The sequence below is a fragment of the Pongo abelii genome, chromosome 18 (assembly GCF_028885655.2).
Source record: "Pongo abelii isolate AG06213 chromosome 18, NHGRI_mPonAbe1-v2.0_pri, whole genome shotgun sequence".
Classification (NCBI taxonomy): Eukaryota; Metazoa; Chordata; class Mammalia; order Primates; family Hominidae; genus Pongo; species Pongo abelii.
In genome coordinates this window covers 25,786,404-25,804,926 of record NC_072003.2, presented here as the reverse complement: position 1 = coordinate 25,804,926, position 18,523 = coordinate 25,786,404, and the positions used below count along the sequence as shown (strand labels likewise).

Here is an 18,523-nt window from a genome sequence, read left to right as displayed (position 1 = left end):
AAAGCCTTATTCTTTTCATTAAAGGCCAGGGTTTGATCTAACAGTAGCATGACATCTCTCCAAGCAAGGTTGAAGGTTTGCCCTAGACCCTGTAGGACATCTGTGTACATATCAGGATCATCTGAAAACTTCCCCAGGTCTGCCTTGATCTGCTTTAAATCAGAGAGGGAGAAGGGGACATGTACCCAGGTTGGGCCAAATTCCCCTCCCCTTACAGCTTGAAGGGAACATAACTGATAGCCTGGGGGGGTTTGTGGTCCTTTGGAGATTTCTTTGCTTATTTCCTTCTGGGCAGGGGAGATTGGAGGAGGATTATCATTAATAGGAAGGGGAGCTATAGGGAGGCTAGGATATGGGGGTAAGCTGAGAGGTCCTCCTGTGGGATGTAAATTGCAAGCTTTGTATAGTTGTGTATTCTCCTTCAATGAAAAGAAAGCTTGGACATAAGGTATTTCACTCCATTTGCCTTCCCTCTTACAGAAAAGGTCAAGCTGCAGGATAGTATTGTAATTTATACTTCCCTCAGGTGGCCATTTTTCCCCATCAAAGAGAGAATACTGGGGCTAGGCCGTAGTGCAGAAAAAAATGAGCTGCTTCTTTTTCAGGGTTTGCGGGTCAAATTGGTCCCAATGGCTTAGGATGCATTTCAAGGGTGAGCCTGTTGATGCCTGTTTCCCATCTGAAAGACAAAACCGCCTGTGGTTTTGATTTGTTTTGTTTCTCCCCCTGCCCAAGAACCTGCAGCAGTCCCTGGACCCTGCTGATTGGAATAGTTGTGCTCACCAAAGCAGCAGCAGAAACACTAGTTTTCCTCCCAGACCACAAGGGGGAACGAGGAAGGCCGGATATAGTGGCCCTTACTGACGCATTCTCGAAAACCTGCACCCTTGCCTGTCCTCCTAGACCACAAAGAAGACCGAGAAAAATTGGATTTAGTGGCCTTTACCGACGCATTCTCGAAAACCTGTTAGAGTCCTATGCATTCTCCTGTTAGTATTGGGACCTTACCCGTGTCCTATAAAGATGTTGTGCCCCAAAAATGAAGTGGAGGGCCATACTCTGAGGGAGGGAAGGGATCTTCAGGGTTGGAAGAGTGACACCTTTTGTCCTCACTTATATGAATAGGAAGAATACAATTTCTGAGGCTCCCCATATCCTAGCTTCAGGAATAGCATTTGTTAGGCCTGCTTGTCTAAGGGGGGATCCTAAAATTCCAGAGTTCCCCCTACAACAGGGCTTTGGGCAAAAATTATGTCTTTCTGATTGGTGAGCCCAGGTGCCTAAAGAAGGGAATAGACTCCTGGAGTTTATACTAGAAATCATTCTCATAGGAGAAACTGAAAAGCACCAGAGACAGGGAGTGATTTTTAGAAGGGGGACTAGCCTCGGAGACTCTGAGAGGTGAGAGGAAGTTTGTCTGACAGGCGTTAGGACCCAGGAGGCAAGGGTCAGGGTAGATAGAATAGATGAGTGAGTCTTGCTTGGGCGACATGACTTTGAGAGTTCTGCTCATGGCCGCAGGGTCAACCAACTTGTTGTTGGGACCCCAGAGCTGAATGGCTTTCCTCTCTGTCTACCCTCGGCTCAGCCCAGAAGTACTGGAAAAGCGGAAGCTGGTTCCAGGCCAACCAGCGCTCCCAACTCCGAAGAGTTGGGGGTTGTTAGCCCTTTCCCAGAAAACCTGACACCCATGTCTTTAGCCCGGCGGCCGCGCTAGTCACTTTTAACTGGCCGACAGGTGCCTGGTATTTAGCCCCTGAACTCTAAGGAAAAATAGGACAGAATAGCAAGTGAAAAGGGTCCGATGGTACTCATCGCTTGGCAATAGGCGATAGTCTCACCGCTTGACGATAGGCGATAGTCCCATCTGGGTTGCCAAAATGTGTCTGGAATTGGTGGGTTCTTGGTCTCACTGACTTCAGGAGTGAAGCTGCAGACCTTTGTGGTGTTACAGTTCATAAAGGCAGCACATCTGGAGTTGTTTGTTCCTTCTGGTGGGTTCGTGGTCTCGCTGGCCTCAGGAGTGAAGCTGCAGACCTTTGCAGTGAGTGTTACAGCTCTTAAAGGCAGCACGGACCCAAAGAGTGAGCAGCAGCAAGATTTATTGCAAAGAGTGAAAGAACAAAGCTTACACAGCATGGAAGGGGACCCGAGTGGGTTGCCGCTGCTGGCTCGGGTGGCCTGCTTTTATTCCCTTATCTGGCCCCACCAACATCCTGCTGATTGGTCCATTTTACAGAGAGCTGATTGGTCCATTTTACAGAGCGCTGATTGGTCCGTTTTGACAGAGCGCTGATTTGTGTGTTTACAAACCATTAGCTAGACACAGAGCGCTGATTGGTGCATTTACAAACCTTTAGGTAGACACAGAGTGCTGATTGGTACATTTACAACCTTTAGCTAGACAGAAAAGTTCTCCAGGTCCCCACCTGGCCCAGAAGTCCAGCCAGCTTCACCTCTCAATGGCACTGGCTGTGGGACTTTGCGGCACCTAGCCTGGGCACTGCGGCAGCCCAGAGGGAGCTTGTACCCCAATTAAGCCCAGCAGGCGCCAGCCGGTGGTGCCAAGTGCTGGGCCCGCAGAGCCCACACCCACCTGGAACCTGCGCCTGCCCGTGAGTGCTGCGCCCAGCTCTGGCTCCCGCCCGCGCCTCCCCTCCACACCTCCCTGCGAGCAGAAAGAGCCGGCTCCAGCCTCGGCCAGCCCCAGAGAGGGGTCCCCACAGCACAGCGGCGGGCTGAAGTGCTCCTCGAGTGCAGTCAGAGCGGACACCGAGGCCGAGGAGGCGCCGAGAGCGAGCGAGGGCTGCTAGCACATTGTTACCTCTCAATAAGCCACTCAGTCTATGGTAATTTGTTTTTGCAGCTTGAAGTAAAACAAGTTGTTTCAGTATCAGTTCTTTTTTAGTTGTCATAGGAAACCCAAATCTAAACAGAAAGTTACAGCTTAGGCTGGGTGCGGTGGCTTATGCCTGTAATCCTAGCATTTTGGGAGGCCAAGGTGGGCAGATCACCTGAGGTCAGGAGTTTGAGACCAGCCTGGCTAACGTAGTGAAACCCCATCTCTACTAAAAATACAAAAATTAGCCAGGCGTGGTGGCAGGTGCCTGTAATCCCAGCTACTCAGGAGGCTGAGGCAGGAGAATCACTTGAACCCTGGAGGCAGAGGTTGCAGTGAGCCAAGATCACGCCATTGTACTCCAGCCTGAGCGTCAAGAGCAAAACTCCATCTCAACAAGAAAAAAAAAAGTTACAGCTTAATTCTTTTCCGGATGCTCAGATAGCAGGACAGTTAATACTGTTGGGGTTTGTTGAATGGTCTTTATGGAAAGGGGTGAAGCTTCATTGTGAGGGACTGAAGTATGCTACATATCTGAATTTAAATGCTGAAGGAACATTTTTCTATAGAAACATTGTTCAATTGCATTTATGGAAAGGCATTTGAGGGCCTACTGTGTACCAAGTGGAAATACAAAGGTAAATGAGAATCACGCTTTTGCTCTTAAAACACAGAATAGTACACAATATAGAGAGAAACAGATAATGGCAGGAAATTGTGGTAAGAAATATGTCAAACTAAGTACTGAAGAATTAGAGACAAATAGATCTGTTAGCCTGTGGATGAGTTAGGGAAGGTTTCATGTTGAGGTGAGCTGTGTTTGTAGTCTGAAGCATTTTACCAGGCTGAGGGGAACAGCATGTGCAAAAGCATGAAGGTGTGAGTAAGGTTTGTGTGGGGGTGGAGCAAGTTCAGTATGACCCAAGGATAGTTTGCAAAAGAGGCCTTTGATTGTATAGTGTAGCACTCAGTAAATATTGTTGGCACCTGAAATCAATGACTGTACATTCCAAACTAATCTCAAAGCTATTTCCTTTTGGTGTGGGTTTGGTTTTGCTGTTAATTTTGAAATATACCTCTGAACACTGAAATCTCTGAAACTGCTAGATCTCTAGAAGTGTAATTGGGAAAGAAACTTGCTTGTAGCTTTAACAAAATAAGAAACTCTTCCCAAATAAAACTTATTTTGAAGTTTGAAAATGAATACTGTTGGTGAGATAGATGAATAAATGAATGAATACTGTGTATACACCAGATATTCTTATATATGACCTAGAGGAATGGAACTCTTTGCAAAAGTATATTCCATATTTCAGCTTCAAAATCAATCTTTGAAACACGATCCTTGCTTACATGGGAAAGGCATATTGTGAGTCAAATACTAGCTTATCTTAGGGATTTTGTCTCCTGGTTAGACAATGAACAGTGTATTTTCAGTCCTGGATTTCAGTACCAAAATGTAATGACTCCCAGAAACGAAAAGCAAATGATTGAATTCAACACTTCTGTTCATTTCGATGGTATTAGTGCTTGCCCTTTTTTGCAATCTGGCTTAGAAGCTTATTACTTTACCTGAGCTAGTGGTCTCAGAGTGGGGAAGTACACACTGCAGAGTACACAAGACAGTTTATTTTGGAATATGGCAGGAAAATGTTAGCATTTTTTATTTATATTGCTGCTTATGCCATTGTTTAATTTGTTTTTGTGTATAAGGTACAAACATACATATTCATGCATATACTGTATACAAAACACATGTGGCCCCACACATATACACATGTGCACTCACATGTATACACAGATACACACAAAAAAATGAGGTTCCATGCTGCCTCCTTTTCCCTGCCCATTTTTCTGGGCACATATGATCAGGAAAGTTTGATATCACTGATTTAAACCATCAATGCAAAAGCACTTTCAAAGGAATCTTAAAATATTTAACAATTCTAAGTTTTATAAAGAACACACCTTAGGCAATACCAGTTTAAAAGAAACACTTTATTTTATTTATTTATTTATTTATTTATTTATTTATTTATTTATTTTGAGACAGAGTCTTGCTCTGTCACCAGGCTGGGGTGCAGTGGCGTGATCTCAGCTCACTGCAACCTCCGCATCCTGGGTTCAAGCGATCTCCTGCCTCAGCCTCCTGAGTAGCTGGGATTACAAGTGTGTGCCACCAAACCCCGCTAATTTTTCTTGTATTTTTAGTAGAGACGGGTTTCATCATGTTGTTCAGGCTGGTCTCGAACTCCTGATCTCATGATTCACCCACCTCGGCCTCCCAAAGTGCTGGGATTACAGGCGTGAGCCACTGCACCCGGCCTGAAAGAGACACTTTAATGAAATAAACATAGTGGGTTGTAAGGTTGTAATTTGTGTCTAATAATGAATGCATACTTATGGGCACTTTAGATTTTTTTATACCAAAGTGGCTTTCAAAGGACAATTTATATCATGTTTTCTTAGTGAAGTGGTAATGAATTCCATAAATATCCTCGTACCATGCCTCCTATCTGACATTTCCCTCCTAAATTGGTTAAAAATAAGTATTATAGACTGAGTGCGGTGGCTCACGCCTGTAATCCCAGCACTTTGGGAGGCCATTGCAGGCAGATCATCCGAGGTCATGAGTTTGAGACCAGCCTGGCCAACATGGCGAAACCCCATCTCTACTAAAAATACAAAAAAAAAAAAAAAAAATCAGCCAGGCGTGGTGGTGCGCACCTGTAATCCCAGCTACTTGGGAAACTGAGGCAGAAGAATGGCATGAACCCGGGAGGTGGAGGTTGTAGTGAGCCGAGATTGCACCACTGCACTCCAGCCTGGGCGACAGAACGAGACTCTGTCTCAAAAAAGAAAAGAAAAGAAAAGAGAAAAAAAAAATAAGTATTACAAACGTGCTTGTAAAGTAGATGTGTTGCCCACATCTTCCCTGGTGCTGTTATTTGGCACAACACTGACATCTAGAGTCCGTTGTGGCTTATTTGTTCTGAAGTTTCCTCTGTTTAACCTTCAGCTTTGGATTTTCTGTATTTTGGCTTTTATGGTCTTACTTTAGCCACTATTCTATTCTCATTTTGCTGATAGCATGATGTAAGTTACTTTGCATACCCTGGCAGGCAAATGTGCGTTACCCCATTGCCCCATTACAACATCAGAGGAAATAACTTTACTAAGGTGCTTTTCAAAATGAATGTCTCTAACTCAGATTTTGTCACGTTGTCCCTCCCAACTTATTTTAATTGTGCCATGATTTCCACAAACCATAAAGGTGATTCTTCCACTCAAGACTGAGGCACATGGTTTGGCAGTCATCACACATCTCATGTTGAATGAAACAAACTCAGGATACATGTTTAAAATAGAGTTTTTTTTCTTGGCAAATTTGGAAGGTATTTTTCAGTTGCATTTTGTTGGGTTTTAGTATTTTGGTAATGACTATTAGCTGTAGTTTCCTTACATTCTGGCATCCTTCTTTGTAGCCAGTTATCTCTTCTGTTTACCTTTATTTTTTTTTTTTAAGACCTGATGATATATGTTCGTTAACACTGCCATAGCTCCTGGAGTTGGATTTTCAGTGACTTCATTGAAAATTAAAACGTTTCTATGGTCTTTCATAGTTGGAAAGTACTCTTCTGTTTTCGTAAGTGTTGTTATCTTTCTCCTGCAATAATAAATAAATAGAAAGCCATGTTTAAGGTTATGTAACCAATGAAGCCAACTGCCAAGGAACATGCAAACCACTGGGCCATCTTGGATTCTGGGTCCTAAGTGCCCGTATGGTAATCTTAAAGGCCAGGTTACCGTTTTCCCCATCCGTATTTAGAGTAGGATGTGGGAACTGAAAAATACTTTTTTTTGTTGTTGTTTGGATGCTATTGTCAAAATCGTGGCTGGGAGCTTTACAATTCTCACTTCTAAGATTGCTTTCAGGCCACATACCTTGGCCTTGTTGTTGAAAACATGTCCCAGCCTCAGAAAGAAAAATGACTTATAATTACTCAGCATGGCATCTTATTAATTAGACCACCTATCTTTATGTATTCATATATACACTGTAGGATGAAACAACTACTTAGACAATATTCTTTCCTTGGCAAAAATCCTTTGTGAAAGTCAGATTTTTAGCGCTTGCTTTGGTAGCACATACACTAAAATTGGAACAATATAGAGAAGATTAGCATGGCCCCTGGGCAAGGATGACACACAAGTTCGTGAAGTGTTCCATATTTTTTTAAAAAGAAAACAAAGTAAAAGCTGGACTTAAAAAGATCGCCTTATTTCAGTCTCTTGATGCATTTGCCCTCTTGGCTGCTGTTTAAGAGGAAAATATCTTTACTAGTTTATCAGTTCAGCTTATTTTGTGCTCACTTTGGCAGCATTTACACTAAAATTGGAATGATACAGAGAAGAAAAGATGACATGCAAATTTGTGAAGCATTCCATAAATTTTAAAAAATAAATAAAAATAAGTTAACCTTATTTTGTATACATTTTAGCTTATTTGAGCTATCTCATCATGCATCATGGAAATAAAGTATCTGTTCTATTGGCATTAAGATAACATTTTGTTTGAGGAACCTGTTTATATAAGACTTTAAAGGAATACTTTCAGGATGTATTATAGATATACATGTATTCTTCTTTTCAGTTCAACTCCAGACCCTGGAGAAATACTTGTTTTTTAATATCATTAGCTGTATCTTTTCTAATGTGAATTTATTTTTGCCTTATAAGTAACAAGTAACTTTTTTCATAATTTGACCCACAAACGTTTGCAGTATCTACTGAACGCCTACCACTGCGTGCAGGATACTGTACAGAGTAGCTTTTAATCCATCCTTTTAAAGCATCATTGTCTGTATTGAAAACATTGCTCGTGTCTAATGTGTTTCTGAAAGTTTCCATGTCACTAAGATGCCAGCCTGGGGCTATTTAATATTGTATCAGATGTCTTTTGTTATGTATTTATTAAAACAGGTTCTGTATAAAAATACATTTCTTGTGAAAGTTCTCTTTCAGACTCTTCTGAAGGAAAACATGGTTCTTGACAGCTCCTTGGCAGCTTAGTTTTTTCAAACATGCTTTATATCTGTATTTACATTTTTTTTTGACATTTTACACTCACAGATTGCTGATTTGTTTCCACATGTCTCTTATGGTATAGTTCTTGAGCAATTTCCTGAAAAATACGCCGAGCACTCTTCTTCTATAAAGACAAATGGGAAAAAAAAATTCTCTTTCGGGAATATAAGCAATGATAACGACACATCATCAGAACTTTTCTTGCTCTATTGCCACCGGTCCCAAAAACTACCCCCTTCCCCCAACACATCTGTGCCTACAGTTAACTCTTTTGTATTTGAGAACTTTAAATAGAATTTATGGTTGAGAACTGTCCAATTTAAATCACAGTTTACCCCTTGAGATTATTTTATCATTGAGTTTCTCAGCAATAGGAAACAGTGTCTGTAGTTGAAAGTTACCTTGATATTCTGTTTAAACTTAACATTTAAATATTTAAAAGCTAAAAAATATTTCAGTTTTGAAATAGTTGCAACCAGCCACAATTTAAAAAATATTTTGCAAGTGTTGGTCTGTACCTTTTGTGAGTCTTCTTTTATTTCTTTGTTTCTTAGAGGGTTGGATTTTGACTGCCAAGAAGAGAAGGAAAGTCTATGAAACATTTTATGTACTCATAACAATGGTGGCAGATATCTCATGCCCTAATAAGATTAAACTAACTTAATATTTAAGTGATATACAATGAGAGTTAATTTTTACATCATTTTTGAGATGCTTTTACTCCATTAAAAACTAATTGAACAAACTGATGTTGATTGTAGGATTTATAGTAATCCTAACACAATGGTATACATCTCCCTTCTTTTAATATACGCATAGCCAAAAGGTATTCTTTTTCAATAACTTTAGCCCTTTTTGAGGATTTTAAGGCGGCTTTTAGTCTCTTCATCAACCCATTTTTGTTCTTAAAGACTGTTCTTAAGGCTTTCGTAGATAACAGTAATATCTCGCCCTCCACCTGCCCACACCTCACCCCTACAGCAGAAAGATAGCATAGTGGATGGCTCTCTTCTTAATCCCATGCTACTGGGCTTTAAAGAGAAAACACAGCAAATTATGTCCCCCGGCTAATAATTTTAGTGATGAGAATGTATGATGCCTTCTTCGAAAGACCTCTTCTGCAGGTGGTGTTCCCTGCAGATGCACAGGAAAATATTAATAGGGAGCTCTTGCTGAGGCCCATAACTTGTGGAGAGATAGAAATTATTTTTCTTCTGATAATATTCAAGGATATAGGGACATTCCATGCAAGAAGATTTGACTTACTTTGGAGAGGAGTATGAAGGCCACGCATACACCGGTCACATAGACAGAGAGCAGTGATACAAGAGCTGTCAGGAAGCTCCGCAGTTCCTTGCTGAGCAGCTTAATTTCTTAATGACAAAAACAGAAAGAAGCACATTCACTATTAAAGTTTATTCTTTCAAATACATGTGTAAAGTATCCTTGACACTGCATGTTAGAGGTGAAACGTGAACTTACTCTGCTTGCCTATTCATATAAAAACTAGACCTCAAAAAGTACCCAAGTATGTGATAGTTAAAGCTAGTTCATCAGTTCTTTAAATGTGTTAAACCAAAAATGTTACTAGTTTTTAAACATTAAAAAAATTCAACCAACCATTTGTCATATTGCTAAGCATCACTTTTTAGATAAAGGATTATTTGAAGTTAGATAAACATTTCCAGACAATTTGTTCAAGGGCATCTAAAATCTCTTTTGGTAGAAATGGTTTAGCAGCATCATCAAGAGTCTGCCTATGTGGTTAAGATATTTTCATATGTATTTGTTAAGGGTGATATTTATAGCCTTGGAACTAGTACACATAGCTGAAGAGTCCATCTGTGAAAGAACCTGGGAAGGCCCTACATTGAGGAGTGCAGTGCTCACTGCGTGCTTGAAAGACAGGCACTTTTGCCGAATGTGCTCTTCTTTCTTTATGATAAAATTCTGGAAATAGAGTTATTGAATCCATTTTCACATTCGGAATTTCTTTCTCCTTGCAGAAATTGTCTTGTGCTCTGGGTAGGGATTAAGTAACATGCCATGTCTTCAATTACCTGACTATTTGGATTACAAATACAATTAGATTTTTACTTACTGTCTGAATAGCCTGTATTTTCCAACTAAATATCCCATAGATGAGACTGGGTGTGATGGCTCATGCCTGTAATCCCAGCACTTTGGGAGGCCGAGGCAGGCAGATCACTTGAGGTCAGGAGTTTGAGACCAGCCTGGCCAACATGGTGAAACCCCATCTCTACGAAAAATACAAAAATTGGCCGGGTGTGGTGGCGCATGCCTGTAATCCCAGCTACTCAGGAGGTTGAGGCAGGAGAATTGCTTGAACCCAGAAGGTGGAGGTTGGTTGCAGTGAGCTGAGATCACACCACTGCACTCCAACCCGGGCGACAGAGCAAGACTCTTGTCTTAAAAAAAAAAAAAAAGAAAAAAAGAAAAATCCCATAGATGCTTATTCTGTGAATGCAGTTTATGCAGCATACATTTTTATTTGTGAAACTAACAAATTAACCACATCTATACAACTTAAATAAAAAAGCTTCAGTGCGAAAATAGGAGTTCTGTAGAAGAGACAGGAAGTTGCCATGTCTGCCTTAACACTTTCAATTCTGCCTTTCACTTTCACTTCACTTTATATAAGCCTTGCAGTTTTGAGACCTTCATCTTTTTACAAGCCATTTTTCCTTTTGACTAACATGTTTTTAGAAGGCTAATGCAGTGAGACATACAAATCTCTAAAGCTGTGTGTGTTTTCATATCAGTAGCTAACATTTGTTATTTGCTATATGCCAGGCACTATTAAAAATGCTTTAAGTGCCTTAACTTATTTATAATTTAGCTGACAGATGAGAATAAACTAAGGTTAAATGACATTTGAATATCAAAAGCCCATTAGAACCCTAGTAGTTTAAAAGCACGGGTTATAATACTGGATGGTCTCCCTTCCTCAGACTCCTATTTTGAAATCGAAGGGCTGGTTGATTTTGAGTTCATGTTTTAACAATCTCTGTGCTCATCATACCAGGGTCCTTCCTAAGGGAAGAGACCCCAACAAGGCGAGGAGTTGCTGCTGTTGTCTTTTTTCCTTCAGAATCATGTAAAGCTTTTTCTCTGAAATTCCCTTTTTTTTTTCTCGGAAATTTCTTAATCTCAGTCTACTCACGGGAATGACTTGGTGAAATTACTGATAGGATTTAGCTATGTTTGATGTCCTCGCTCGGGTGAGGAATTGTCATGGGTTTTATCAAATCTCAGGAAGTGAGAGTCATCACTTTCCGTTCACTGATGTCCAGGCAGAATGGGAAGGGTCACGGATCCCTGAGTAGCTTCTCTCCAAATCTGTGCTTATTCTCCATGTTGCATAGTTTCTCTGGGTCCAATTTATTGATCTTTTACACTTCTCTAGTGCTTTGTTCTAGGTGGTGCATTACCAGACTAGTTCCCGAGAAAGCTGATAGTTACTCACCACAAGGTTCCCTTTGGACATGGTACTTTACACTAAATCACTGTAATATACAAAAGGGATGAACATAGTTGGTTAAATGCCATTATGGAGGGAGAATAGAGCACCCAGCAAATCACTGACTTTGTGTTAGTGGATGTTCGAGATGGATTGGAGTAGTTCTTTTGTTTTGTTTTTCTGAGACGGAGTCTTGCTCTGTTGCCCAGGGTGGAGTGTAGTAGTGCGATCTCGCCTCACTGCAACCTTCACCTCCTGGGTTACAAGCGATTCTCCTGCCTCAACCTCCCAAGTAGCTGGGACTACAGGTGCATGCCACCATGCTCAGCTAATTTTTGTATTCTGAGTAGAGATGGGGTTTCACCATGTTGGCCAGGCTGGTCTTGAACTCCTGACCTCAAGTGATTCGTCCACCTCAGCCTCCCAAAGTGCTGGGATTACAGGTGTAAGCCACCATGCCCAGCCAGTTGGAGTAGTTCTGTAGTCCAAACCTCATGGTGACTTGTGTTCAGATCACACCCTTCACTGGCTAGGGTATTAACTTAGCAAATTTATCTCCTGATTTCTACATGTGAGTGAGGTAGATTTTACAGGCCTGAACAAGATGCAGTGATGCACTGAAATAAAGCCTCACTGACTGACCTCTTACCACCAGTGTGGTCCCTCCTCCTGTCTGTTTAGCTCTCGCTTCTGGCACACTGGGGAATGCTATTCCACAGATGTAAATTGCACTGTCATTTGAAGTCACTCTGTTTACAGTGAGGGAAACTTGGTTTTCTTTGAGGGCCTCCCTCACTGTGAACTTGTCTGCCTCACTTTTGCACCCGTCCAAGCACAGGTTCTCAGGCTGGTGAGCGCCATAGCGAAACCACAGTCGTGTTGGTTGCTCAGAAGGGCATCCGGTTGCGGAGAAGTTACACTTTATGGTGACAGCCTCGTGAGTGTAGTCCACTTCTAGGTACCACGGTTGTGTGACAGAGACAGTACAGGCGCCCACAGCACCTGCGGGAGGAAGCAGATGAGTGGGTTAATGGCCCTGTCACCTCACTTTGTCTGTGCTTTTATTTTACTTATATTTTTGAGGTAGGAAACCCAGCCATTCTGTTATTTTTCTTACCTTAATCCCAATATAAATAAGACTAAAAATAAACACCAGTGGTCCTCACTTGTCCCAGCTCCTTCTGTTTTCTGACCTTGACCTGCTGGGTCACATGATGTCTGTTCACTGGAGGCCAGCCCTAGAGAGGCTTCAGGGGAACAGAGTCCTGCACAGAGGCGGCACCGTATTGGAGTCAGAAGTTTGGGGTCCATCTGTGACTCTTGCTCCTTACAAGCTTTCCTTCGATCCAGTCACTTAATCTCCTGCCTGCTTTCTTGTCCGCACCCTGGCCTCCCCAGAGTGCTGTGTTCAGTGTGGTAACCTGTGTCCCGAGACGAACGCTGCTGCCGCTGATGGAGCCTATGAGCAGCAGCAATGTTTGTGCTTTGTGGGAGTTGAGATCGCCAGGAATTCATGGCCATTCACAATTGTTCCTTTGTGAGCCTGGTGTCCCTTTGGGAAACATGATAAAAGGCAAGATGTACCCCTGTGTAAATGCAGCCCTGGCTTAGCCTACCATGTCTTTGATTACTGAGCAGGGACCAAATGAACTCGCCAGGCCATAGCTAAGCAGATTTGGTTTCTTCCTGGCGTGTGTGCTGCTTTGTAGCCCCTTGTAGCATTTATCTTATTTAATTAACAATATTGTGATAAAGAGCACAGACTTGAGTTCAGATCCTAGCTCTGCCTGTTCCCAGCATTATAATCTCAGTATCTCAGTTTCCTCATTAGAAAATGGGGATAGTATTGTTGACCTCATGCAGTTAGTGTGACGTTCAAGATGATGCCTAGGAAGTGTTTACCTGCCTAAGCTATAGTAAGTATTAAATACAAGGGAGCGATTGCTGCTGCAGCCGCCACTGCTGCTGTTCCCACAGTGTCAGATGGCTGTTGGAGAGATGATTGTGGACGTCTAGCCACGAGGTGTTCACAGAGCTGGGATTAGTCACCCACTCCAGTGCACTGTCCACCATGCGGTGCTCTTCCAAGTTATGAGGATTGAGTCCCCCACCTTGGCATTTATATCCCAGGCATGTGAAGCTGGAAAGCCACTCGAGTGCACAAATGGAAAGACCCGCCCTAAACCCTTCTCGCGGCAGGGGAGGCCATAGGTAAAATAGTATTGGTTGAGACAAATTGGAATTTATCAAGTTTTTGGTCTGACTTCTGCCTGGTCATATATTCCCAAATGGTCCTATTTGTGTGAGTTTGTCCTTTGCTACTATAAATGAAATTGAAAAGTCATCCAAGTGGTCTGATGCTTAATTTTCAGACAGGGGCTTTTTTCTCTTAGCATTTCTCTTATGGATCCCCATTCATAACAGCAGAGGAATTAAAGTTAGAGCCATGGCGTTTGTGATGCGAGTCTCTTCTCACCATGTTTTTTGGTTTTTGTTTTCGTTTTTGTTATTGTTTTTGGACAGAGTCTCTGTCTCCCAGGCTGGAGTGCAATGGTGCAATCACGGCTCACTGTAACCCTGACCTCCCAGGTTCAAGCCATCATCCTGCCTTAGCTTCTCAAAAGTAGCTGGGACTACAGGCCTGCAGCACTGTGCCCAACTAATTTTTGTATTTTTTGTAGAGATGGGGTCTCGCCTTGTTGCCCAGGCTGGTCTCGTACCCCTAAACTCAAGTGACCCGCTTGCCTCGGCCTTCCAAAGTGCTGGGATTACAGATGTGAGCCACTGCGCCTGGCTCTCTTCTCACCATGTTATATTTTAGTATTTGTGCAATGTGAGATGAGCTGGGAGCTCTGTGGTGACCTGATAAATGCAAAACAGACAAGAGGGTGCAGTCACCTGGAGGAGGCCTGCAAGCTTCTCAGAGCTTCGTGTCTGCGGGAGGCCCAGCTCAGCTCCATCTCCAGCCAAGGGGATTGGATTCCCTCTCAAGTCTGAGAAATACGACCTCATGTCTCCTGCCCAGACTCAAGCACCTTACAAGTACAGTGAAACATTTTATAGTATATACTGGGTGGAAATTTAAAATGGAATTGGGTCTGCCAAAACTTAGCAAGGTTAAGCACTGTCTCAGTCTCAAGTCATTTTTCAGATAATGTTTTTATTTTTATTTGTAAAATTATTTTTAAAAAATGGACGATTCCATTATTTACACATTTTTATTTTTGAGATAGGGTCCCACTGTGTCGCCCAAACTGGAATGCAGTGGTGTGATCTCGGCTTACTGTAGCCTTTGTCTTCTGGGCTCAAGCAATCCTCTCACTGCAGCCTCTGGAATAGCTGAGACTACAGGTGCGCACCACCACGCCTGGCTGATTTTTTTATTTTTAGTAGAGACAGGGTTTTGCGATGTTGGCCAGCCTGGTCTTAAACTCCTGGGCTCAAGCAATCCACTCACCTCAGCCTTCCAAATCGGCTAGTGTTTTTAAAAGGGAAGCCAAAGAGCCGGGCATGGTGGTGTGGCCATTAGTCACAGCTATTCAGGAGGCTGAGACTGGAGGCTGATTGAGCCCAGGAATTCCAGGCTGCAGTGAGCTGTGATGGCACCACTGCACTCCAGCCTGGGCAACATTGTGAGTCCCTGTCTCTATAAAAGGAATAGAGGCTGGACGTGCACTCCAGCCTGGGCAGCATTGTGAGACCCTGTCTCTATAAAAGAAATAGAGGCTGGGCGTGGTGGCTCACGCCTGTAATCCCAGCACTTTGGGATGCCGAGGCAGGCAGATCACCTGAGGTTGGGAGTTCAAGACTAACCTGGCCAACATGGTAAAACCCTGTCTTTACTACAAATACAAAAAATTAGCCAGGTGTGGTGGTGGACACCTGTAATCCCAGCTACTTGGGAGGCTGAAGCAGGAGAATCGCTTGAACGCGGGAGGCAGAGGTTGCAGTGAGCTGAGATTGTGCCACTGCACTCCAGCCTGGGTGACAGAGTGAGACTCTTGTCTCAAAAAAAAAAAAAAAAAAAAAAAAGGTTGGGGTAGCGGGGGTAGCTGACTTTTAACACTTTTCTTTAAAAGCTAGTAGTATAAGATAAAAACAGGTATTTGTAACTTTGGAATTTCATATCTCTACTTATTTCCACCTTCTTCCCAATTAGTCTATGTGTGGGAGAAAACCAATTGTAATGATTTCCTATGTGAGCAGGGACTTGTGTTCCCTCCCCCAACCAGTTAGGCAACCTATTAACAAAAAAGAGAAGTTTGGATATGTCACACCACAGCCTGCTTCTGGGAACGGTTTCTTTTAAGAATCCTCATATTCTAGGAATTGTTTTTTAAACACAGTATCCAATGAAAAGGTTGAGGATTTATTTCCTCCGTGGAGGGAATAGAAAGATTATTCTTATCATTATGCTTATCATTTTAAAAAACCATATTGAGGCTGGGCTCATGCCTGTAATCCCAGCACTTTGGGAGGCCGAGGTGGGCGGATCACGAGGTCAGGAGATCGAGACCATCCTGGCTAACACGGTGAAACCCTGGCTCTACTAAAAATACAAAAAACTAGCCGAATACAAAAAGTTAGCCGGGTGTGGTGGCAGGCGCCTGTAGTCCCAGCTACTCGGGAGGCTGAGGCAGGAGAATGGCGTGAACCCGGGAGGCGGAGCTTGCCATGAGCCGAGATCTCGCCACTGCACTCTAGCCTGGGTGACAGAGCGAGACTCCATCTCAAAAGAACAAACAAACAAACAAACAAAAAAGCCATATTGAAAGTAAGTAGAGAACTAATTCTTGACATTTAAACAAGGCTGTATCTCTATCTAGTAAGTAAGAAGTAAGTAAATGTCTTGCTCTGCTGCCCAGGCTGGAGTGCAGTGGCACAATCACAGCTCCCTGTAGCCTCAAAGTCCTGGGCTCAAGTGATCCTCCTGCCTCAGCCTCCCAAGTAAGTGGGACTGTAGGTGCATGCCATCACACTCAGCTATTTTTTTTATTGTGTAGAAATGGGAGTCTCATTATGTTGTTCATGCTGGTGTTGAACTCCTGGGCTCAAGCGATCATCTCACCTTGGCCCCCAAAGTGCTGGGATTACAGGCGTGAACCACACACCCAGCCCAAAGCTTTGTTTATTATATTAGATTTCAAATTTCTAACACATTAGAGTAGCAAAGTAGTACAGTCAACACCCTGCCATCACATGGCTTTGACCCAATCTCGTTTCTTTTCTCCTCCCACCTACTCCCTCACTCCCATATTATTTTAGAGCAAATCCCAGCCATTTTATTTGCATATATTTCAGAATATATCTCTAAAAGACAAGAATTCTTCTTTGAAATAATGCTAATTAAAATAGTCTATGAAAGTAATATATACTTATCAGCAAAAAACAGATTATTAAAAGTAGAAGCGAAAAGTCACCCATAGTCCTTTTGCCTGAAATAACTCCCTTTAACATTTTGATGTATTTCTTCACAGATGAGAAAAAATTAATTTTAAGAACTTTTCCCCCTTCCCTGCCTTATAATCCAAATTGTATGGGCAAATCTGAGATTATTAGATGCATTGGAAATACTTTCTCTTTAGTAGATAAAAAACAGGGGTAGGCAGAATTTTAAAAATAGATATATTATGGGATGGCTATTCTCTATAGAAGGAGTCATGGCAGTTTTTTTTTTTCTTAAATGAAAAGTACTTTTATAGAAATTGCTCGAAAATATTCAGCAAATAATTGTTTATTGCTTTCTATGTGCAGATCAAGTTTGTATGATAATTAAATTGTTGATGACTTATACCTACGATTTTAAGAATATTTTCAACCCTTTGTTTGGTCAGATTGTCTCCAATTAGCATAATAGCAAAGAGACTTTTCAAGGTTAATATGAAACTTTTTCTCAGCTATTTTTTTATTATCTATTTCTCAGGGGAAAAAGGAAACTTATCCTCTTAGGCAGTTTCCATAATGTTATACATTTAAAAATTAATCTGAAGGAGCTTAAAATATAAATGCATTAGGTGAAAAATAGCAATTGATTTAAATAAAATGAAGGAGGAGAAGAAAAAGAACCTTACCGACACAAAATAGAACGAGATTGGTTTGCAGATGGCGAGCGATGTTGCTTCTGCTCACAGTCCCCATTTCTGTGTATGCCGGGGCGGGTTGGGGTGTGTATTTGAAAGGAAAGTTGGCTTTCTTTTTTCAGAAGGGAAGAGCTGAAGAGAGGAACCTCTTATGAAGGAACCATAATCAGGAACTTCTTGAAATTGTGCAAGGATGGCTTCACCATTTAACGTTGAGATTTTGGCCTGGAGCACATTTAGAAATGTGCGTATCATTTTTTTTTTTTTTCATGGATTTTACAGTCCTCATAGGTGTTAGATGTTTTTGGGTGAGATTTTGATTTACACCTATCACATATTCCCAGGAAGAAGGAGTATTGTTTGGCAGATAATTCATACTTGGATTTTTCAGAACAGTTCAGCCACTGTCCAGGGTACCTGCTGTGGGTGCCACTCTGGGCCAGTAACTGCTGGGAACAAAGAAACAGCAGAAGGAGAAGTGGCTTTGTGTAGAGATGAGAAAAGTTAGTAAACAACACATTCTAGTGCAGCGAATAAATAAATTGTCTGTTATTAACTTTTTGTACTCCAGTTTTGAATCATCCAAAGACACCTGCTTTCCCCCATTTTTTGACAGGGTCTCTATCACCCAGGCTGGAGTGCAGTGGCAAGATTGCAGCTCATTGCAGCCTCAGCTTCCTGAGTAGCTGGGACTACAGGCATGCACCACCACCCCTGGCTAATATTTTATTTTTTTGTAGATTCTATGTTGTCTAGGCTAGTCCTGGCCTCAAGCGATCCCCCTGACTTGGCCTCCCATAGTGTTAGGATTACAGGTGTGAGCCACCATGCCTGGCCCAAAGACCCCCTTTTAATGTGTCGAGAAACAAATATGTGAGCCCTCTGTCCTCTGTGTTCTCTCCCCCAGCACTTAGTGGTGATTCAGTAAGGGTCTTCTTTGTAAAGCAGCAGAAACAGACTCAGGCTGACTTAAAAGGAAATTTATGCAAGCATTTGAAGGTAGCTCCTAGAGTCACTGGGAGGGCTAGTGAATCT

General features: G+C 42.3%; 2 protein-coding genes, 1 non-coding gene and 1 pseudogene across 4 annotated transcripts in view; 3 read left to right on the top strand and 1 right to left on the bottom strand.

The window, feature by feature from the left end:
* METTL9 (methyltransferase 9, His-X-His N1(pi)-histidine) overlaps nucleotides 1-18,523 on the top strand; it is a 56,779-nt gene that overhangs the window by 35,678 nt on the left and 2,578 nt on the right. The window lies entirely within an intron of this gene.
* On the bottom strand, nucleotides 6,194-17,614 carry IGSF6 (immunoglobulin superfamily member 6). The gene is made up of 6 exons (XM_002826220.5): nucleotides 17,480-17,614; nucleotides 12,051-12,410; nucleotides 9,194-9,300; nucleotides 8,446-8,496; nucleotides 7,971-8,051; nucleotides 6,194-6,506 (listed from the first exon to the last, which is right to left on the bottom strand). The coding sequence occupies exons 1-6, from the start codon at nucleotides 17,544-17,546 to the stop codon at nucleotides 6,447-6,449; spliced, it is 726 nt and encodes a 241-aa protein (XP_002826266.1). The 5' UTR covers nucleotides 17,547-17,614; the 3' UTR covers nucleotides 6,194-6,446.
* LOC112129510 (U6 spliceosomal RNA) lies at nucleotides 6,970-7,076 on the top strand. Its single transcript, XR_002911902.1, has one exon. It is a non-coding gene; the product is annotated as a U6 spliceosomal RNA (small nuclear RNA).
* LOC112129533 (U6 spliceosomal RNA) lies at nucleotides 7,206-7,294 on the top strand (annotated as a pseudogene).